General features: G+C 44.3%; 1 protein-coding gene across 6 annotated transcripts in view; it reads right to left on the bottom strand.

Annotated features, from left to right (window-relative positions):
• Positions 1–23,697, bottom strand: part of MTUS2 (microtubule associated scaffold protein 2) — a 1,049,445-nt gene that overhangs the window by 542,487 nt on the left and 483,261 nt on the right. For all 6 annotated transcript variants that reach the window (XM_063951742.1, XM_063951738.1, XM_063951743.1 and 3 more), the window contains one exon: positions 16,426–16,632. In XM_063951742.1, coding sequence (XP_063807812.1) covers positions 16,426–16,632 — 207 coding nt within the window. The remainder of the gene's footprint in view (positions 1–16,425; positions 16,633–23,697) is intronic.

Here is a 23,697-nt window from a genome sequence, read left to right as displayed (position 1 = left end):
GCCATGCCTGCATACCTAGGCCACGTCCCCTAAATGTACCAGGCCACAACAATTGTTTCTGGTGGTCCTGTTGCTAGCTGGAGTCCCTAAAGGCAAAACGAGCACTCAGCCTGAAACCCGAACAGCCTTGGGTTCAAAATAGCAATTAAGAACAATTCCAACATGTGTTTCCCTGGTGTTAGAACTATAGTTAATAAAATAAGAACATTAGGAAATTGTGGGAGTGCTTACATGTGTCTTTACAACTCTTAGGGTTTGTTGTATCTTTAGGAAAGTTACATTCAAAACTTTTCTTCACTAAACCCACAGAACCAGGTTGGTTTCTCCCTTGTATACACTAATGTATTTATAATGGGTGCACCCACACCGCACAACCAGCATCCATTTTTTCTGCAAAACGTACCCTCTGGAGTCCCGCATCGGCAGCGGCAGTGCTGCAGAAACCACGGAAAAAATAAGATTTTACTCACCGGTAAATCTATTTTTCGTAGTCCGTATTGGATGCTGGGAACTCCGTAAGGACCATGGGGAATAGACGGGCTCCGCAGGAGACTGGGCACTCTAAGAAAGATTTAGTACTACTGGTGTGCACTGGCTCCTCCCTCTATGCCCCTCCTCCAGACCTCAGTTAAGGAAACTGTGCCCGGAAGAGCTGACATTACAAGGAAAGGATTTTGGAATCCAGGGTAAGACTCATACCAGCCACACCAATCACACCGTATAACTTGTGATAACATACCCAGTCAATAGTATGAACAACAACAGAGCATCAGACAAACCTGATGCAACCATAACATAACCCTTATTTAAGCAATAACTATATACAAGTATTGCAGAAGAAGTCCGCACTTGGGACGGGCGCCCAGCATCCACTACGGACTACGAGAAATAGATTTACCGGTGAGTAAAATCTTATTTTCTCTAACGTCCTAGTGGATGCTGGGGACTCCGTAAGGACCATGGGGATTATACCAAAGCTCCCAAACGGGCGGGAGAGTGCGGATGACTCTGCAGCACCGAATGAGCAAACACAAGGTCCTCCTCAGCCAGGGTATCAAACTTGTAGAACTTTGCAAAAGTGTTTGAACCCGACCAAGTAGCTGCTCGGGAAAGCTGTAATGCCGAGACCCCTCGGGCAGCCGCCCAAGAAGAGCCCACCTTCCTTGTGGAATGGGCTTTTACTGATTTTGGAGGCGGCAATCCAGCCGCAGAATGAGCCTGCTGAATCGTGTTACAGATCCAACGAGCAATAGTTTGCTTTGAAGCAGGCGCACCCAGTTTGTTGGATGCATACAGGATAAACAGCGAGTCAGTTTTCCTGACTCCAGCCGTTCTGGCTACATAAATCTTCAAAGCCCTGACTACATCTAGTAACTTGGAATCCTCCAAGTCACGAGTAGCCGCAGGCACCACAATAGGTTGGTTCAAATGAAAAGATGACACCACCATTGGCAGAAATTGCGGACGAGTCCGTAATACTGCCCTGTCCATATGGAAAACCAGATAGGGGCTTTTACATGACAAAGCCGCCAATTCTGACACACGCCTAGCCGAAGCTAAGGCCAATAGCATGACCACTTTCCACGTGAGATATTTTTAACTCCACGGTCTTAAGCGGCTCAAACCAGTGAGATTTCAGGAAACTCAACACCACGTTTAGATCCCAAGGTGCCACTGGTGGCACAAAAGGGGGCTGAATATGCAGCACTCCCTTTACAAACGTCTGAACTTCAGGTAGAGAAGCTAGTTTTTTATGAAAGAAAATGGATAGGGCCGAAATCTGGACCTTAATGGACCCCAATTCTAGGCCCAAAGTCACTCCCGACTGTAGGAAGTGAAGGAAACGGCCCAGCTGGAATTCCTCTGTAGAGGCATTCCTGGCCTCACACCCAGCAACATATTTTCACCGTATACGGTGATAATGTTTAGCCGTCACGTCCTTCCTAGCCTTTATCAGCGTAGGAATAACCTCATCCGGAATCCCTTTTTTTTTTTTTACTAGGATCCGGCGTTCAACCGCCATGCCGTCAAACGCAGCTGCGGTAAGTTTTGGAACATACAAGGTCCCTGCTGCAACAGATCCTGCCCTAGAGGCAGAGGCCATGGGTCCTCTGTGAGCATTTCTTGCAGCTCTGGATACCAAGTCCTTCTTGCCAATCCGGAACAATGAGTATTGTTCTCACTCCTCTTTTCCTTATGATTCTCAGCACCTTGGGTAAGAGAGGAAGAGGAGGAAACACATAAACCGACTGGAACATCCACTGTGTCACCAGTGCGTCTACAGCTATCGCTTGAGAGTCTCTTGACCTGGCGCAATACCTCTGTAGCTTTTTGTTGATGCGGGATGCCATCATGGCAGTTCCCACCGACCTACAATCTGCGCGAAGACTTCTTGATGGCCCTTAGTTCCAGGATATTGATGTGAAGGCAAGTCTCCTGACTTGACCACAGCCCTTGGAAACTTCTTCCCTGAGTGACTGCCCCCCACCCTCGGAGGCTTGCATCCGTGGTCACCAGGACCCAGTCCTGAATGCCGAACCTGCGGCCCTCGAGAAAGTGAGTACTCTGCAGCCACCACCGGAGAGACACCCTGGCCCCGGGGGATAGGGTGATTAACCGAAGCATCTAAAGATGTGATCCGGACCACTTTGTCCAGTAAGTCCCATTAGAAGGTCCTCTCATGGAACCTGCCGAAAGGAATGGCCTTGTATGAAGCCACCATCCTTCCCAGGACTCGAGTGCAGTGATGCACTGACACCTGTTTTGGTTTTAATAGATTCCTGACCAGTGTCACGAGCTCCTGAGCTCTCTCTATTGGGAGATAAACCCTTTTCTGGTCTGTGTCAAGGATCATGCCTAGGAGAGGCAGATGAGCTGTAGGAACCAACTGCGACTTTGGAATATATAGAATCCAGCCGTGTTGCCGTTACACTTCCAGAGAAAGTGATACGCTGTTCAGCCACTGCTCTCTTGATTTCACTTTTATGAGGAGATCGTCCAAGTACGTGATAATAGTGACACCTTGCTTCCGCAGGAGCACCATCATTTCCGCCATTACCTTGGTGAATATTCTCGGGGCCGTGGAGAGACCAAACGGCAACGTCTGAAATTGGTAATGACAATCCCGTACCGCAATTCTGAGGTACGCCTGATGAGGTGGATAAATGGTGACATGAAGGTATGCCTTCTTTATGTCCCGAGTCACGATAAAATCTCCCCCTTTCAGGCTTGTAACGACCGCTCTTAGCGATTCCATCTTGAACTTGATCCTTTTCAGGTATATGTTCAGGGATTTTAAATTCAATATGGGTCTGACCGAACCGTCTGGTTTCGGGACTACCACATGGTCGAATAATAACCCCCTCCTTGTCGAAGGAGGGTAACCTTGACCACCACCTGTTGAAGATACAATTTGTGAATTGCAGTTAACCCTGTTTCCCTCTCGTGGGGGGAAGCCGGCAGGGCCGTCAGTGAGGAGGCATCTTCTCAAAGTCCAGCTTGTATCCCTGAGACACAATATCTATTGCCCAGGGATCTAACAGGGATTGAACCCACTTGTTGCAGAACTTACGAAAGCATGCCCCCACCGGGCCTAGCTCCGTCTGTGGAGCCCCAGCGACATGCGGTGGATTTTCATAGAGGCCGGGGAGGACTTCTGTTCCTGGGAACTAGCTGTGTTGTGCAGCTTCTTTCCTCTGGCAAGAAAGGACGCATCTCGGCCTTTCTCTTTTTCTTTGTTCGAAAAGCTGCATTTGATAATGACGTGCTTTCCTAGGCTGTGCAGGAATATAAGGTAAAATATCCGAATTACCAGCTATAGCCGTGGAGACCAGGTCCGAGAACCCTTCTCCACACAATCCTCAGCCTTCCATATGCCACTTAAGTTGGCATCATCTGTCCATTGCATATTCTACAGGACACGTCAAGCAGAAATCGACATAGCTTTGACTCTAGGACCCAGTATACTCATGTCTCTTTGGGCATGTTTGATTATATATATCTCTTAAGACAGCATCTTTAATATATATACATATCTCTCTATATACATATATATATATATATATATATATATATATATATATATATATATATATACACATACTAGGGTCTCAACTTCTGCTGATAAGGTACCTGTCCACGCCGCCCCAGCGCTATAAACCCATGCCGACACAATCGCCGGTCTGAGTAGTGTACCAGAATGTGCACGCTATCTGCAGGATCCCTGAGAATAGCTAGGGCTACCTTCTGGGCAAACGTGACACCCTAGGGGAAGATTCCCATCACATCCTGGCCCTAGTGGGGAAAGGATACTGCCTGAGAATTATTTGTGGGAAGCTGCAGTCTCTTGTCTTGAGAGTCCCGCTCTTTTTCCTCATGAGAGGAGGGAAATTTACCTCAGCTTTCTTCCCCTTAAACATGTGTACCCTTGTGTCAGGGACAGATGAGTCATCAGTGATATGCAAATCATCTTTTATTACAATAATCATATATTGAATACTTTTCTGCCATTTTGGTTGTAACTTTGCATTATCGTAGTCGACACTGGAGTCAAACTCTGTGTCGATATCAGTGTTTATTATTTTGGATAGTGAACATTGTGACTCTGAAGGTCTCTGCGCCATAGGGACAGACATGGGTAGATTTCCTGTCTGTTCTCTAATCTTTTGTGCAATAAATTCACCTTAGCACTTGCACATATCCAAACAGGTGTCGGCGTTGTCGACGGAGACACCTTCTCACACACATATTTGCTCTATCTCCTCCTTAGGGGAGCCTTTTACCTCAGACATGTCGACACACACGTACCGACACACCACACACACAGGGGATGCTCTATTTGAAGACAGTTCCCCCACAAGGCCCTTTGGAGAGACAGAGAGAGAGTATGCCAGCACACACCCCAGCGCTATATGACCCAGGAATCACACAGTAACTTAGTGTTAACCCAGTAGCTGCTGTATATATTGTTTTTACGCCAAATTTATGTGCCCCCCCTCTCTTTTTCACCCTCTCTATCGTGCTTCTGCAGGGGAGAGCCTGGGGAGCTTCCTCTCAGCAGAGCTGTGGAGAGAAAATGGCGCTGGTGAGTGCTGAGGAAGAAGGCCCCGCCCCCTCAGCGGCAGGCTTCTGTCCCGCGATTTTGTGTAAAAATAATGGCGGGGGCTCATGCATATTACAGTGCCCAGCTGTGTATATATGCTGCTTTTTTGCCAGGAGGTACTCAATTGCTGCCCAGGGCGCCCCCCCCTGCGCCCTGCACCCTACAGTGACCGGAGTGTGTGGGTAAGTGTGGGAGCAATGGCGCACAGCTGCAGTGCTGTGCGCTACCTCATATGAAGACAGGAGTCTTCTGCCGCCGATTTTGACGTCTTCTTGCTTCAACCCGCCGGCTTCTGTCTTCTGGCTCTGCGAGGGGGACGGCGGCGCGGCTCCGGGATCGGACGACCAAGGGTGAGTTCCTGTGTTCGATCCCTCTGGAGCTAATGGTGTCCAGTAGCCTAAGAAGCGCAACCTAGCCGCAGTTAGTAGGTTTGCTTCTCTCCCCTCAGTCCCACGTAGCAGAGAGTCTGTTGCCAGCAGAAGCTCTCTGAAAATAAAAAACCTAACTAAAATACTTTCTTATTAGCAAGCTCAGGAGAGCTCACTAAAATGCACCCAGCTCCTTCCGGGCACAGATTCTAACTGAGGTCTGGAGGAGGGGCATAGAGGGAGGAGCCAGTGCACACCAGTAGTACTAAATCTTTCTTAGAGTGCCCAGTCTCCAGCGGAGCCCGTCTATTCCCCATTGTCCTTACGGAGTCCCCAGCATCCACTAGGACGTTAGAGAAAATGGCATTTTGCAAATGCGCAGTAGGAAAATCACTGGGAAAATTGCCACCCCGCCATTTTACAGGAGACTTGCGCATGCGCACTTGACTCTGGGACAGCGCTAGGGTCCTCTAGTGATCCTAGTGCCCAAAGTCTACAGTGCTGCTGGCTAGAGAGTAGGGGTCTGCACATTTATTTATTACTTATATAGTGCAGCATATTCTGTTGCGCTTTACAATTAGAACAACAGTAATAGAACAAACTGGGCAAAAACAGACAGACATAGAGGTAGGAAGGCCCTGCTCGCAAGCTTACACTCTATAGGGAAATAGGCATTGATACACAGGGATAGATGCTACTAATTGCATAATGGTCCACAAGATTGCTAGGTTCTTAATGGGTTGTATGATATGATCACCCAGCAATGTTGGCCAAGTGTCAGGAGGGTGTGAGAGCAAAGAAAGACAAAATATGTGAGGTTATGTGTTCTGTACAGAGAGGATGTAATTAGATTGGAAAGGTTATGTGGGTGGGTCCGGAATATGATAGGCTTGTCTGAAGAGGTGAGTTTTCAGGGAACATCTAAAGGTTTGGAGACTAGGGGTGAGTCTTATTGTGCGTGGGAGGGCATTCCACAGAGTGGGTGAAGCCCGGATAAAGTCCTGTTGTTTTGAGTGGGAACAAGTAATATGTGTGGATGAGAGACACAGATCTTGTGCAGAGCGGAGAGGTCGGGTAGGGAGATATTTTGAGATGAGTGAAGAGATGTACGTTGGTGCAGTTTGGTTAGTAGCCTTGTATGTAACTAAAAGTATTTTATATTTAATACAGTAGAATATTGGTAACCAATGGAGGGACTGACAGGGCGGATCCGCAGGCGATGAACGTCTAGCGAGGTAGATTAGCCTCGCAGCTGCATTCAGAATGGATTGTAGTGGTAAGAGTCTCGTTTTGGGAAGACCAGTAGGAGACTATTACAATAATCAATGCAGAAGATAATGAGAGCATGGATTAGAGTTTTTGCTGTGTCTTGTGTAAGATATGGTCATATTTTGGATATGTTTCTTAGATGCATGTAACACGATCTTGAGACAGATTGAATGTGGGGAACAAAGGACAGTTCAGAGTCAAGAATGACACCTAGGCAGCGAGCTTGTGGGGTAGGGATGACTGCTGAGTTATCAACAGTGATAGAGATATCAGGTTGGTAACTACTATTGGCCGGTGGAAATATAATTAATTCTGTTTTGAAGAAGTGGGCCTCCACCTCTCTTAATGCGGATCTGCTTGTATACCCACCATTTTCCAAATTATTTTCCCAGCAGCCATTGAAATCAGCTGCAAGTACACCCTAGCTGGATTGTAACAACATTTTAACCTTGAACTCTGGGAGTGCTAATGTGCTGTTCTTTCAGATTATCTGGTTTCTCTATACCAACATTTCTCAGCCTCCACGAACTGGACACAGAGGTTCCACAAAACAGCCATTGTTGTGTAAGAGCAAAGCGCAGGTAAGAATGTGACCAGGGACTGACGGCCATTTTGTGATGTGGTAACATAGATAGAGCAATGAGCACAGCTTTATCTCTTTCGGTGTGAGAGCCACAGCTACTGGGACAGGAGCAGCTTGCAGCCCTACTCCCCTCCTCCTTCCTTCTCCCAGTTCTATGTCTCTTCTTTACTTCTATCTATCTTTCCTCCCTTCAGCCACGGTCAGTGGACACATTTAATACTCACAAATACTTCTGATAGGTGCCTTATCAGCCAAGGTGTGGATCATTAGGTCGGGTGGTCTTCTGTTTGCCGGCGGTCGGGCTCCCGGCGCTCAGTATACCGGCGCCGGGAGCCCGACAGCCGGAATACCGACAATTATTTTCCCTCGTGGGGGTCCACGACCCCCATAGAGGGAGAATAAAATAGTGTGGCGCGCGTAGCGCGCCACCGTGCCCGTAGCGTGGCGAGCGCAGCGAGCCCGCAAGGGGCTCATTTGCGCTCGCCAAGCTGTCGGTAAGCCGGCGGTCGGGCTCCCGGCGCCGGGATGCTGGTCGCCGGGAGCCCGACCGCCGGCCAGCCGTAGTGAACCCATTAGGTCAACTAATATGAGGTTGACACAAGGACAATAGGTCGACAGTGAAAAGGTAGACCCCTGAGAAGGCTGACAGTACAAAATGTCGACATGGAAATGGTCAACACAAAAAAGATTGATCACTTTTTTTTGGCATATTTGGATGTTTAATCACATGTGACCGCAATTACCGCAAGTAACACATCCCGCTGCGCTCGGCACAGGTTACTATTCCCAATCGTAGCCCATGTGGATGGTACAGCATGAAAAAGTTGAAAAAAAAACCCCCCAACTTGTGTCGACCATAAGTGTGTCGACCATTGTCATGCCGACCATTTGAACCTGTTGACATGTTGTACCTGTCGAACTAAGGCATGTTGACCATATGGAGTCGACCTTATTACTGCCGACCTGTCATCCGGATACCATCAGCCATGACCTCTTTACCTATTGTATCCCAGCAATAATAATAATAATACTTGGGCGAGGGAGCTGCAGTGTTACCCTGCATCTATGTATCATGTCATACAGTATAATGGAGAGGGCTGCTCTGTATATCTACCCCCCCCCCCCCCCCCCCCCTCCTCCTCCACTTGGGTTGTGTGTGATGCAAATGGTACAATAGCAAACTGTAGGGCAGATTTATCAAATCTTGGAGAGAGATAAAGTGGAGGTTACCCATACCACCCAATCAGCTTCCCGCTGTCATTTTACAGGATGTGCTAGAAAAGTGACAGAAGCTAATTGGTCACTATGAGCAACTTCTCCATTTTATTTCTCTCCAAGATTTGATAAATCTCCCCTATATAAATTGGCTTCTGCTCTCTATGGTCAACTCACAACCATTTTGATACATGAATGTCCCTCTCCATAATCATGTTTCTGCAGGGTTTTCTCTGAGATATAAATATTTTTTAAGGGTTCCTCCAATGTAAACGGGTTGTGAAAGTCTGCGCTACTGTATACATTTGCACAAGATCATTCCAGAGTCATGATCAGGGCCTTAGGATTTGCAATAAATGTTTTATATAAAAAGTTGCACTTGTGTGTTTTCTCCTGGCCAGCAGTATTTTACAAAGCCCCATACAATGGAAGATTAATGGTGTATACCCTGCCAATGACAATGTAAGCTGTATTCTCATTATTGGGAGATTCAGGCCAAAATATTCAACTTTGTCAAGCACAACTGCAAAAGCAGGTAGGTGTGATTTTAAATATTCTGTAGTTGCATAGTTACATAGTATTACAGAACGGCAAGAGTCCGATGTAACTTATCAGACAAAACACTAACCCCTGCAGAGGAAAACTCAGGATTACTTTAGGGAGAGGTTCAAATGCTTGACAGGAACACTATGGGCCAGATGTAATGCAAAACCATGCCTTGTAAGTGATTGCCCCTTTAAAAAAAAAAATGTCTGAGTTCGGGCAGCGTCCCACCCGGGCCCCATGTGTAGCAAGCATCCCAGCAGTCACCACTGCAATACATGTTCTCTTCCATGCTCTCACATGTTCTCTTCCATGCCGCCGGACTGCCTGATCAGCAGGTACTGGGAGAGCAAGTAGAAGGGCCAGGAGGTCAATCTGTGATTAGCAGCTGCTAGAAGAATTCTCTTCCAGCAGCCGCACAGTGAGGTTTCTGACTGGTCATATCAGCTGCCTACAACCATGCCAGGGAAAGTCCAACCTGGTGTGGTCACTTCTGATGCGAACACGCCAGGCAAGTTGCTCATACCAACCAATCAGTTTCTGTCATTTTAAAGACTGTGCTGGATAAATGATAACTAGAAGCTTAATGGTTGTTATGGGCAACTTCTCTACTTTATCTCTCTCAAAGGTTTGAGGAGATCCAATCAGTATCTGGTGTACCTATCTTATGGAAGGAGACTGGAGTTGTATTCCACCAGCTGATACAATTGTATTCACTTGGATTCTTTTAGAGAATGTCACAGCGTGCTCCTGACAACATGACAGAAACATAACCAAAAACATGAAACCAGTATATACATTGAACAAACATGTATAATAAGGATGTGATAAGTACAAGATGCCTTTCGCCTTCTGGGTCATAAAACCTGTGTATTGCGTTTGATTGCAGCCATTCTGTATCACTAAGCAGCATTTGTGATGCTTTGAAAAACATACAGGAAAATGCAGATAAAAGACTCCACTCTTGGGAATGTTTCCTTATCATTTCTCCTTCCTCACTGTTATATCCAACAAAAAATATACTTTACCGAGTTGGGGAATGGTTAATCCCCGTCCAGCTTGAGGGCTGGTATGGTCTAGAAAGGTTACATTATAAGATCTGATTGGTAGGCAGTGAATCATTTTCTAATGCAAAATGAATTCTCAGATGAGATTTTGCATGCATTACTAGAGCTATCGACATTGCAAAAACATATCCGGCGGAGTCAAGTGTAAGCAATCAGTAGCCGTACAATCACAGTATAAAAAGAGATTTACATTCAATATTCCAAATGCCATATATTTCCTCTGATGTGTCAAACCTTCAGGCAATTAAATGCGAACCATGGATAGAGAGAGAAAAAGATAAACACGGTCTGTCTGTACTCCCTGTGCGTTTATGGAGAATTTGCAATCTTATCAATTACCAAAAGAACTTTAACCTCGAAACCAGAAGTCAGTGTAACACTTTCATCTCTTAATATGCCATTCTTACTTTTAACCCATACATTGAAGAAAAGGAGTCTTTGGACTGGATTTATATATTAGCTTGTCTCTCCCACCCACTATCGCCCCCGCCGGCGGTATTCTAATGTTACTGCCGAGTGCCGACAGGCACGACAACTTAATTTCAGCTCGCTGCCCCTGCAGGTAGCAAGCTGAAATGCCTGTAAAGAGAACCGTTTGGGCGCCCAAACGGGTCTCTTCACGATCGCGCCCATTACTTTAGTCTGTTTTAGACGCCTAAACCAGACTGAAATGAGCGCAATCAGCGCGATAACAGGGCACATTTGAATATAGCCCTCCATCGCCCATCTCCCACGGGTGCGTCATGATTTGAATCCGGCCCTTTATATTCTTTAGAAATAAAAATAAACATAAATTTAACATAGCCAAGGAGGAGGAGGACATGGGCTGCCCGCCAGGTATGGGGTAAGTATGGGGGCAGGGAGTGGTTAAACCAAATGGGGAGTGGTACTACTGAGAGGAGGAGCTGGGGGTGGGACAGAGTAGCAGAGAGGACCGGAGAAGCGGATAGAGAGGGGGAGGGGCCAGACCGAGCTGGGCGGGGCAGAGTCTGTGGTAGACTGAGGTGACCCAGCATATGCTGCATTTCTTCCACCTGGTTAAACCTAAAGCATAGAAGTGAAGGTATATTAAATAGAAACCAAATCAGATTATTATTATCCTTTATTTATATGGCAACACAAGGGTTCCGCAGCGCCCAATTACAGAGTACATATGCACATAATAAAAACAGGAAAACAGTGCCTTACAGTTGAAGACAATATAGGACAAGAACAGGGTAACTAAACATAACTACACCAGTAGACGACATAGAGATAAGTTTCAAGGTGGCCAAAAAACTGCGGGATTTGGGCAGTTGAGGATTATTAAAGTAAGAAAAGGATAAGCACATGAGGGAAGAGGGCCCTACTCGTGAGAGCTTACATTCTAAAGGGGAGGGGCATTATAGCTATCATTTTATATAATGTACTAAACTCTATTGCTATGGGCAACATCTCCCCTAATATTATCAAGACTAGACCCAATTTGTGAAGTAATTTGGTGACCCAAAAGTAAGAAATTAATACCAGTTTCAACTTCAGGCAGATAAATTCACTTACCTAGTTATTTGCAATCTGTCATCCATGCTCCATGGTTCTGAAGGCATTATTCATGTATACTTTTTAGTCCATATCAGATCACTAGTGTCTGCTGTTTTATATTCCAGATTACTGCAGATCTTATATTAACTGTATCAAATACATCCTTCTACAGTGTACGAAGATGACTGATGTAAAATGCCTTTCCTTCCCCCTCTGTGCATCCTCTGTATCGAATACACTGATAACAGAAGAAAGTGGAGGAATATTTCCTAGAGAACAAGTCTACCAGTATGTAGCTGAAAGAAGGCCAGTGAGTGGAATGATGTGCCATTGTAGGGAAAAGGTAAAGACACTATTGAACTGGTCTGCAAATTAAATACATTGCAAGATGGGTCCAAGGTCAGATTGGAATGGTTAGAGGATGCAGATCTTGTCATGGAACTTTGTACTGAGCACATCTGAACTAGGCTGAAACAAATAATTCCACATTCGTGGTCAAGAGCAGGCCACCAATAGTTCAGGTGAATAAGCTCTAGAGCAGGCCTGGCCAACCTGTGGCTCTCCAGCTGTTGTGAAACTACACATCCCAGCATGCTGTACCACAGTTTTACCATTCCCTAATAGCAAAACTGTGCCAGAGCATGCTGGGACTTGTAGTTTCGCAACAGCTGGAGAGCCACAGGTTCTTATGAATAACAGTGTTCACTACAAAGAGAGAAGACTTTGCCTATAAAGGAAGTTTGCTCTCGATCCTCAGTACACGCGTAAGAATTAGAGACAACAACTACTTTCTTATTCTTGAATCCTGGCCAAAATGTACTGTGGAAAAGAATAAAGACCACCAGCCTTGTCGCAGATTGAGACATTGTGCTGTTTGTACATAGAGAAGATATTTGTGATCATTATAAAAAGTCACAGAAAAGCTGGACCATCCAACAAGTACCTCCAGTGTTCCAGAACCAGGCGCACAGCCAGGATTTCCTTGTCTCTTATTGTAAAATTCACTTCACCATGGAAAAATGTATTTGAAAAGAACCCACATGGGTGAAATTTCCTATCAGAGGACGCATCAACTTTCAAACAGAAAGGTCGGGAAGTATCAGGCCGTGTGAGAACTGGAGCTATGTAGCACTGTACTCTTCCTCCTTCAGTCATTGTGTGTTGAACTGCAGGAGGAATATGACTCCATAAGGAAAAGGAATGTGAAAAGGTATGCAGGGCAAGGAGCTGAGATAATAATCTTCTTTATACCTATAACACTGCCCAACAAGAAAAAAAAAATTGTTTGGTGCCTAGAATGTTAGTATTGATTTTGGTTATGGATAAGAAATCGTTTACCGCGCCTGTTTGTGTAAAGCAGCTCTGTAATTAGGATTGTAAATGATTATTTGGAAAACAAAGCGCTGTGAATAGCAATGCCGTGAAAGAGAAAAGAAGAATAAAAGGAGAGAAAAGGGTGAAGATCAGAAGAAAGAATAAGAAAAAGAAGAACATTAAAAATTAGAATAAAGTGTAATAAATAAATAAACAAATAAAAATGTTTACAAGCTCTTTTTTTGTTATGATGCTGCATTTTCCGGTCAATTAAATGGATTAAATGGAGTTCGTATTGTGCCGTGTTCCGACTCTCCTATACTAACTGTCCCTGTAGTCTACCTGTAGGCATACAAGATCTTTATATTTCGACAAATTGGATGTCAGGGAGTGTATCCCATGATTAAGTGCGCATGCACAAAACACGCTGGAGGCCAGCAGCTACACTGGAAGAAGTACAAGACGATAGCACGGAGAAAACACGGCCAGCAGCAGTGATACCAGCCGCACATAACAATGACCTGGCACGGCTAACGGATCTACAAGATACAGGTAGACTACAGGGACAGTTAGTATATCACTGCACAATACGTACTCCATTTAATCCTTTTAATTGACCCGAAAACCTTGCATCATTGCATAAAAGAGCTTGTAAACAGTTTTATTTATTTTTTATTTTTATTTTTACACTTTATTCTAATTTTTATTGTTCTTCTTTTTTTCTGATCTTCACCCTTTTCTCTCCTTTTATTCATCTTTTCTCTTTCACAGCATTGCTATTCACAGCGCTTTGTTTTCCAAATTATCATTGATTTTGGTTATATTGGGCGTTCCAAATACGAAAATAGTTTTTCTCAATCAGCTATATTTTTTGCGCATGCCCAGGCCACGGCACATCACCTACAGTCTGAGCAGGATGTCATTCGTCCTGGTTGTCAGAAACTTTCTGGGCAACCACAAAGCTCAAAACTATGCTGAGCTAGTAAACAACATGCTCATTAATTTCAGAGACCTTGGATGTAATATAAGCATAAAAGTTTGTTACTTACACAGCCACTTGGACCGTTTCCCAGAAAATTTGGGTGATATGAGCGAAGAGCAAGGTGAAAGATTTCACCAGGACATTGAAACAATGGAAGATCGCAACTAGGGAAGATGGGATATACATATAATGGAAGATAACAGCTGGAACTTACAAAGAGACTGTCCAAAGTCCATTCACGAATGTCCCACAAAAGAAGCTTCCTAAACTAATTTTCTTTTCATTTATGGTTTCATTTTATTATTTTGAAGAAAAAGTGTCATTTGAGTCACTATAGTGTTACTGTGGTGTTAGTATGTTTTATTGATGTCACTAAAATATTCTAGAAAATATTTTTAGACTATGTTTTTTAATTGTGTTTTATTATGTGAGGCATAGGCCTAATATGAAATAGGGTAACACAAATCAGACGATGTTTAGATCTCAACAATTAGAGCTGATAGGCGAAATGAATGTTGGATTTGAAATCAGCACACCAAATATACATAAAATCAGCTCAAAAATCCTCAGCACCAAAACACATGTTGGGCTGTGTAATTGTGGTGTATCTGACAATGGGGGTAATTCTGAGTTGATCGCAGCAGGAATTTTGTTAGCAGTTGGGCAAAACCATGTGCACTGCAGGGGAGGCAGATATAACATGTGCAGAGAGAGTTAGATTTGGGTGGGTTATTTTGTTTCTGTGCAGGGTAAATACTGGCTGCTTTATTTTTACACTGCAATTTAGATTGCAGATTGAACACACCACACCCAAATCTAACTCTCTCTGCACATGTTATATCTGCCTCCCCTGCAGTTCACATGGTTTTGCCCAACTGCTAACAAAGTTCCTGCTGTGATCAACTCAGAATTACCCCCTATGTTCTCATTTCACTTTGTGGTAGAACAATATTGCTTATGGTTTTATTCTAAGCCAAGTAGGCTTTCCATGTGTCCCAGTTTCCCGAAGTGCTGGAAATGTACAAGCCACAGGAAATCCATTTTGCATAAGTCAAACCTATATTATCTTTTGATACAACTGGTTGCCACTGGTGCGTATTTTGAATGTAAAGTTTTTAATGTAAACTATAAAGAAATGTCATCTGTAAGGCAACATCTTCAACATAGTTGCCTACTTCCGGAACAATGAACGACCTTTCAGCCTCAAATAAAGCCAAGTAAGCATGCTGTCATTTTCAACAATAACTAGGGGCACTGTTTTATTGAAGTCTATGAATAGTGTTTCACTCCAGTTTGTCTCAGCAATCTGTGCGGTAGATTCATTCCATGCTGATTAATGGAGACATGACCATAAAAGTGCAAAGGGACTTGTGGCCTTTAGCTGAACACTTGCTGAATTATAGCATTAAAATAAATCATGTGCATTTAAGCAGAGTCTATCTTTCCCTTGGTTGTTTTCTCCTCAATAGCCAAACATTACTTCTGTCTAGTGCAGGTGTTATTTATACACTGTGCCCTCAGCAGATTCCAGTTACTTGTTGTGTATAAATGTCATTCATTGATCACACATTTTGGGGCTGATGCTGGATTGTACGCAGCTGGAGTAGATGTGATTGAAAAGCGTACGACTCTGTATCACCTGTACTTTTCTATGCACAAATCTATCTAGAGCAAGGGCAGAGCGAAAATACGCAAGATAGACTCCACAAACAGGCACACATTCAAGCCATTCTTTTAAGCTCATCATACATTCGTCATACAATGGTAGTGTGCTTATATAACATGTGGCCCAGTGTCAGACTGGGGCATGAAGAGCCCACCGGGGTATGCATTTATAGGGGGAGGGGGTGTGGCCAGCTATCACAGTGGTTTGGCTATCCAACAGAGAATAAATAGTATAGTAAAGTATAGTAAATCCTGCTAGTGCATGCATGATAATGTACCAGATTAATAATAGCAATGCACTGTAGAAAATACACCATTTTCCTGTGCAGTATAAGGTAACATTTGTATAATGTTTAATTCAAGTGCACAGACTAGAACCTTATCCCTAGTAGAGGAGGAGGGCCCCCAGGCAGTGGGGCCCACCCTGTGGGCCAGTCCACCCTGATGTGGCCATATACAAAAACACTATTTAAGACATGGGGCAGGATGTAATGAAGTCCACGTTGGCCGGAGGTGCGGGTTCCCGGCCGAACTCGGACGTGTTTTTTTTTTAAAGTGGCAATCATGTACATAAAGCGGAAATAATTTACAAGGCATGGTTTTGCCTTGTACATGATTGCCGCTTTAAAAAAAAAAAAAAAAACGTCTGCGATCGGCCGGGAAGCTGCCCCTCCTGCCAACTCGGACTTCATTACATCCGTTCCACAATATTTAAATAGCAATCTCCTAGTGAGTTGGTACAGTATGCATGCATTGTAAAATAAATAACTTTGCATAAGAGAATATTGTGGACTCACTGTTAGTTGTCCTGTTATGATCACTTTGTATACTCTCAGTGGACTGGTTACTTGAGAGCGACGACACACTTGAACTTCGGACAAAACCAAAGGCGGCAAGCTTAGCGGCAGGCAATCTGGAGTAGCCGGGGTGACGGAGGACAGACTGGCAAGGCTTCGGAAGATTTGACTTTGCGCCATTTGGAATGGAGCTTTTCTTAAGATCTTCTGTTGAGAAAGTAAAAAACGGTGCATTCAGTTCTGTGCCTGGGAGCTACATTTACACCTGCGTGCTGCTTTTACATGTCTGGATACCTAGAGCGAACCCATGATCACACTGTATACAGGACATCTCTTGCACCAAAAACATCTGATTGTAAGCTCACATGGGACTTAAATCTGTGCCTGAAGTATTATTAATAATAATAATAATAATAATAATAATATGAATAATGGACAGACTGCAAAGAAAACCCAGTAGATTACACTCACAATATTTTATTTTTACAGTTAACAAAAATAAATTAAATGAAAACAGTAATTTATTAATAAAGAATGTACTGTAAAACAATAAATATTTAGGACAGAACCCTTTACTGCAACTAATGGATTCACATAATTAGGGAATAAATAGTAAAGTAATTACTTAGTCCAACTTTCTATGAAACTTTTTTTGTGTAACAGAGACGACATGTCTGCAGGGACAGCTCACTACAGTTTACTCAGAAGTACTGGCTGCCACTAGCCTAGGGCTGAGATTCCCATCCACAGTTTCCAGGCTTAACACTTCACTCTGCAAATCGTATCTGTAGGCATTTAAAGGTTTCCTGCCAGTTCCGAGCATGATAGCTGTAATTCCAGCTAGAAGCATATATTTAGAATGTACTTAAATTATAAAGTTACGTCATCTATTGAGACTCTCTGTCCTCCGAATACCTTAAATAGTTTTTAGTTTTATGAAACAGTGATTTGATATAAGAACTTGATGATGGCACACTTATAAAATGCTGTGCTTTGATTATCAGCGTACATAAGGATACATCAGGAAAAGTGCAGATATAAGCAGGGCCGGTGCTAGGGTGTTTGGCTCCTCCCTGCAAACTATAAATTTGCGCCCTCTCTCCAGTACTTAATAAAGGGAAAGCACGCACTGAAGGCAGGTGTGGTCTCACAAGGAAGGGGTGTGCCCACACAACTGTACCCCCAATTCACATTACATCACACAGTAGCACAATGTTATTCACATTACACCACACGCAGTGCTCCTGATTCATATTATACCACATAGCAGTGTCACTTAGTCACTTTACGACCCACAGTAGTGCCCCTTATTCATGACTTAAAGTGAACCTGGAGAGTTAAGGGAAATACATATTTGTGCCCTAACCCCCATACTGTCTAAAGTAACCGTGCACGCCAAAGGTGCGCACTGCAAAAAAGAGGTCACTAGGAAGGGGCATGGCCACATAATGGTAACCCCAATTCAAATTACACCACATAGTAGCACAAAAGTATCGTCATTACACCGCACATAGTGCTCCTATTTTATATTTCATATGTACTGCCCCATATTCACGTTATGCTACACAGTAGTACCCCATATACACAATTCCCATGATAGCAGTGACGCTTATACACATAATAATGCCCACGGTATCAGTGCCACTTATACATATAATCATTGCTCCCCCCCACCTGTGTGTGGGTGTGTGTGTGTGCAAGATAGATAGATAGATAGATAGATAGATAGATAGATAGATAGATAGATAGATAGATAGATAGATAGATAGATAGATAGATAGATAGATAGATAGATACAGCTCTGGTATAAAAAAATAAGATTTTACTTACCGATAAATCTATTTCTCGGAGTCCGTAGTGGATGCTGGGGTTCCTGAAAGGACCATGGGGAATAGCGGCTCCGCAGGAGACAGGGCACAAAAAGTAAAGCTTTTTCCGATCAGGTGGTGTGCACTGGCTCCTCCCCCTATGACCCTCCTCCAGACTCCAGTTAGATTTTTGTGCCCGGCCGAGAAGGGTGCAATCTAGGTGGCTCTCCTAAAGAGCTGCTTAGAAAAAGTTTAGCTAGGTTTTTTATTTTACAGTGATTCCTGCTGGCAACAGGATCACTGCAGCGAGGGACTGAGGGGAGAAGGAGTCAACTCACCTGCGTGCAGGATGGATTGGTTTCTTGGCTACTGGACATCAAGCTCCAGAGGGACGATCACAGGTACAGCCTGGATGGTCACTGGAGCCACGCCGCCGGCCCCCTTGCAGATGCTGAAATCAGAAGAGGTCCAGAATCGGCGGCTGAAGACTCCTGCAGTCTTCTAAAGGTAGCGCACAGCACTGCAGCTGTGCGCCATTTTCCTCTCAGCACACTTCACACGGCAGTCACTGAGGGTGCAGGGCGCTGGGAGGGGGGCGCCCTGGGAGGCAAATGATTACCTATAAAGGCTAAAAATACCTCACATATAGCCCATATAAATATAAAATATAAAATATATTAAAATATTATAAATATTATATTATATAAATATTATAAATATTATAAAATAATATAAAACATATAAAAAATAAAATATAAATAGAAAGCACACACTTGCATTAGAAAGCAAAGTTTTCAAAGAGTTAAACTCACTTTTGGCAGAGTCGGCCTGCTCTGACCACACTTAAGTTCCTGCATCAGCATGTTGTAGAGGGGGAGGGCTCAAGCGCAGGGAGAACGGAGAACAGCTTCATGTCATAAATCACATGCAGCCAGGAAGTGGTACAGGAAGTGAAAGTGGACAGCCTGTGCGGAGTGAAACCCCTCCTGCGTGCTCTGCTGGTAGGGGGAGGGAGGGAAGATCAGCTGGTGGACTGGACTTTACTCAAGCCTCTTGCTGCCGGCACCACTGCCTATATAGTGTGACTGTGATAGGCGCTGTGGCAGCCGGCAGCAGCGCACAGCAGCAGAGTCTCAGAGCAGGGAGAGCGTCTCTCTAGGCCAGCGCCTCCCTGCTTTGCTGAGCGGGTTGCGCCGGCTCTGGATATAAGCAACCAGATTTATACCCCTTTCAGACCACCTGAGGCGGGTCACACCAGCCATGAAGCGGCAGGGGCGGCGCTTAGAGATCACATGATCTCCAAGCGCCGCCCGTCCACACAGAGTGAAGGGGAAACGGGTGGCATTGACCCTGCTTCCTGATCACACAGCTCAGCGAGCCGGGTTGAACACGTGTTCAACCCTGCTCACTACCCGAGTTGGAATACCGGGTCGCTCGATCCAGATTATTCCACCTGGGCACTTTCAGACTGCACAGCAACACGGGTTATGCGCACTCATGTGCAATAACCCGTGTTCAAACTCAAAGCTGAGAGGGGTATCAGTGGTCTACAGTATTTACAGTATTAACAGCTGAGGGTTTTCGCACCCTTGTGTCTTTTTTGTGATGTTAGCGCTTGTCACATTCCAACATCAATGTCACAGATTTTTTTATGTGGTACATATACAAATTATGCCTTGGGTTTTTTTTTCCGGAAGACTTTGTATTTTCAGAAAATACTATTAGTTTTTGTTTACTCATATACATCAAATATATTTTTCCTAAACAGACAAAAAAAAGTGTTGTTTATTGAAATACATGTCAGGTCTCCATTATCCGGACTTCAATGATCCTAAATATTCCGTAAACTGGAATATTTCGTATCTGCTGTGACGTTACCTGACGTTGTGACGTCACTGGCCAATGACAGCCAGTGCAGGAGTGGATTTGCAGCTATTCCCTCACCGATTAATCCACAGCTCCACAGTACCGGATCCCCACAATCCCAAGCTGGACCACACTGCCGGAATCCCGCCGACTACACTGCCAGACCCACCCCCACTGACGACGCTGGACCCCCTGCTAACAACCCCCCGCACCACCCCTACTGACGCTGCCTGCCCACAGTGTGCTCAGGTATTCTGAAGACCGGAAAAACCTGCATTAAGAAAAAGGAACCAGAAGCAAATTTGATTTTTTTGCCATCTTCTAAAAGAAAAACTTTGTGGTTCTTGATTCAGCAATAATCCACCTCTGCAGAATATTAAAAAGCAGAATTCTATGTACAGGTTTTGACAAAATCTGGACATTACTTTACCAAGGTGCAAAGTAACTTGGTCTTTCTTGCTTTATTCCAGAGGTTCCCAAACACGGTCCTCCTGGCTCCCCAACAGTCCAGGTTTTAAGGATATCCATGCATAGGCACAGGTGACTTAATTAGTACCTCAGTCAGTTTGACTATACCATTTGTGCACATGCAGGAATATGCCTAAAATGAAGACTGTTGGGGTGCCGTGAGCACCACGTTTGGGAACCACTACTTTATTTCCAACTCAGAATAAGGCATGAAGTATCACATGCAAAAGAGAGCCAAACTCATAGGGGCTTCTTTCTGTAACCTCATTTGTTGTGGGCCTAAAATGGGCTAGTGGTCAACACTGAACCCATCTTGGCCCATGAACTGAATGAGGACTAGTAAATTAAAAATTTATGCAATAGTACCTTAAGCATACCTCCCAGCTGTCCAGATTTTTGCAGGATAGTCCCTTTTTTTGAGACTGTCCTGCTGTCCCTCCAACGGGCTGCAGTGTCCCGTGGTGTGGGTGGGGGAGGGGAGGGGGGGGGGCAATTGGGAGGTTCCTGTCAGTCACTGCTCTGCTTAGTGCAGAGCATCAGTGAATAGATGCTTTGCATCTATTCACGGGAGGCAGATAGACTGGAGGGCATGCCAGCAGCTCTCGCAAAGCGCTGCCTGTGCCCCCCAGTGACGAAAACAGGAGGCGGGCAGGTGGTCGTGTCATCCCCGCAAAGCCACACCCCCTTTTACTGAGGTCACGCCCGTTTCCGGACAGGTAGCAGGGGAGTTCCGACTGGGACATCATAAAAGTTGGTAGGTATACCTTAAGGGAATATTTATTAAGGTGAAATTGCGAGAAATCAGCCCAAAGTAGATGTTCAAGGAATAACTGCAATTTGTCAGCATCCCAGCATTTAAGAAGGAGTCATTGCCATTTCTGACCATATAAGCAGTTCCCATACTGTATATGGGCTGCTAAACTGCTGGATTTACCAGGTTCTGGAATGCTAAGCCTAGCCCCAACCTCTAATGTTACTCTACTTTTTCTTTTGGGTAGGTTTAAAAACCTAAACAAGACATACAGTAGTGGCTGATTCTGAGTTGTATGCAGCCGCACCTGTGTCTCTGTTTTGCTGTAGTCACGTCTGAGACTTTATGCTAGTACAGCTACAATGACCTTCCCTGGTGTACAGCCATGCATATGAATGTGCAAGGACTGAGACACCCACTCTGTGTGTTAGATGCTGAAATACTGCTTGGTGCGTCTATAGCTGCCACTACTGGGTGCACCTTAGAAACTTGCTGCAGCCCTATGCTAGATGCAGATTCTCCGTCTGAGTATGGCTTCCAATGTGAGCGATGAAGCGTCTTTAAATGCAGCCACTGTCAGCAACATGCCCATGCCACTCTTATAACACTCCCATAAGATGCAGCATTTCCGTGTGCATCTGATTAGCCCCCCCTGTCACTGCCCAGGAACGCTCAGTGCATTTCTGATCAATGTCAGACACCCTGCATATGACTCAGTACAGCATCTCTATGCGCTAACAATTAAAATGCATGTGCGCTAGAAAAACATCGCTCCACTGCATCTGACACTGGCAGAGCATGCAGGCCCATCGTTTTACATCAAATTGTTATTGCTTGTAAACACTAGCGTCAGCAATTCAACAGATGGTTGTTGTTTAACTTAAACAAAAATATGACCATAAACATGCCATAAAAAAGTATTACAAGCAAGACAACTTATTATACCATTTTGCACAACAATTTTGCTAATACAAGTGATATATACTATACATACATTACAGAGAAAAGTCTAGTGACCTATTACAGAGAGCATCCTAGTGACCAATACAGAAAACAGAAAACATCTGTGACATAAAATATAGAAATCACTGATATAAATTACTAAGTGCATCCTAATGGCCAATGTATAATACAGATTACATTCAACTGTACAACAGAGACTGCAACCTAGTGACCACCACAGAATTCAGAGAGCATCCTAGTAATCATCACACTATACAGAGAGCATCCTAGTGATAATCACACAATACAGAGAGCATCCCAGTGATCGTCACACAATACAGAGAGCATCCTAGTGATCGTCACACATTACAGAGAACAGCCTTGTGTTTGACACATAATACAGAGAGCGACTTAATGATGAATAAACACTATGGAGAGCTTCTTTGGACTAATAAACAATATAGAGAGCATCCTAGGGACCAATATGCAATACACAGAGCATTCTTGACCATTAGACCTATGGGAGACTAGAATAACAGTCTTTGCACTCCCATAAACTTTTATTTACTGGAGCTTTTCCTTAATGTCTGATGTAATATGCTGCAATCTTCCCACGGATGATCACAAAAGTCAATTTATCTCAAGATAAAATCAAGGAAACCTAGATTAATTAACAGGTTCTATTCAAAATGTGTCTTCTTTTGTCGGTGGGAGGATATTTCATGAGTCATTTTCACAGATTACATTTTGAGAGGCCACTTTACCTTGTTGAAAAGCATTTCACTGTCTTTATTTGGGAAGTTAATACATCAATCATTCTGCATTAAAACCCCCAGGTGGGAATTGCAACATTTTATTTCAACCACTTGAAGACATTTTGTCTTTTCATGAGAAATGGGAACAGAACAGAAGTTATTTTTCACTGTTTATTGATAATAAATGCAACTATGATTAACACATACATGTCCTGGTAAAAGAATCGTGTTTGTCTCCGTGTACAAAAGCAAAACAAATAATCAGTTATGGACTTTTATACACATCATATAGGTGTTAATGCTTATTGTCTCCTTGTGGCGTAGAAATCAAGGTTACCTCTTTCAGACCGCCAGCTGTGAAAACGGGTTATTGCACATGGGCGCGCATACCCCGTGTTGCTGTGAAAGGGCCCGGTTGGAATAATCCGGGTCGAGCGACCCGGTATTCCAACTCGGGTAGCGAGTAGACTTGAACACGTGTTCAACCCGGCTCGCTGTGCTGTGTGAACGGGAAACCGGGTCGCATTGGCCCATTTCCCATTCACTCTATGTGGACGGGCAGCACTTGGAGATCATGTGATCTCTAAGTGCCACCCCTGCCGCTTCATGGCTGATATCACCAACCCGACCGGGTTGGGGAAAGCGGCGGCAAGGGGCCTGTGGTGAGTCGCTCCCGGGAAGC

This window comes from Pseudophryne corroboree, chromosome 2, assembly GCF_028390025.1.
Source record: "Pseudophryne corroboree isolate aPseCor3 chromosome 2, aPseCor3.hap2, whole genome shotgun sequence".
Classification (NCBI taxonomy): domain Eukaryota; kingdom Metazoa; phylum Chordata; class Amphibia; order Anura; family Myobatrachidae; genus Pseudophryne; species Pseudophryne corroboree.
This window is presented reverse-complemented; position numbering and strand designations above follow the sequence as displayed.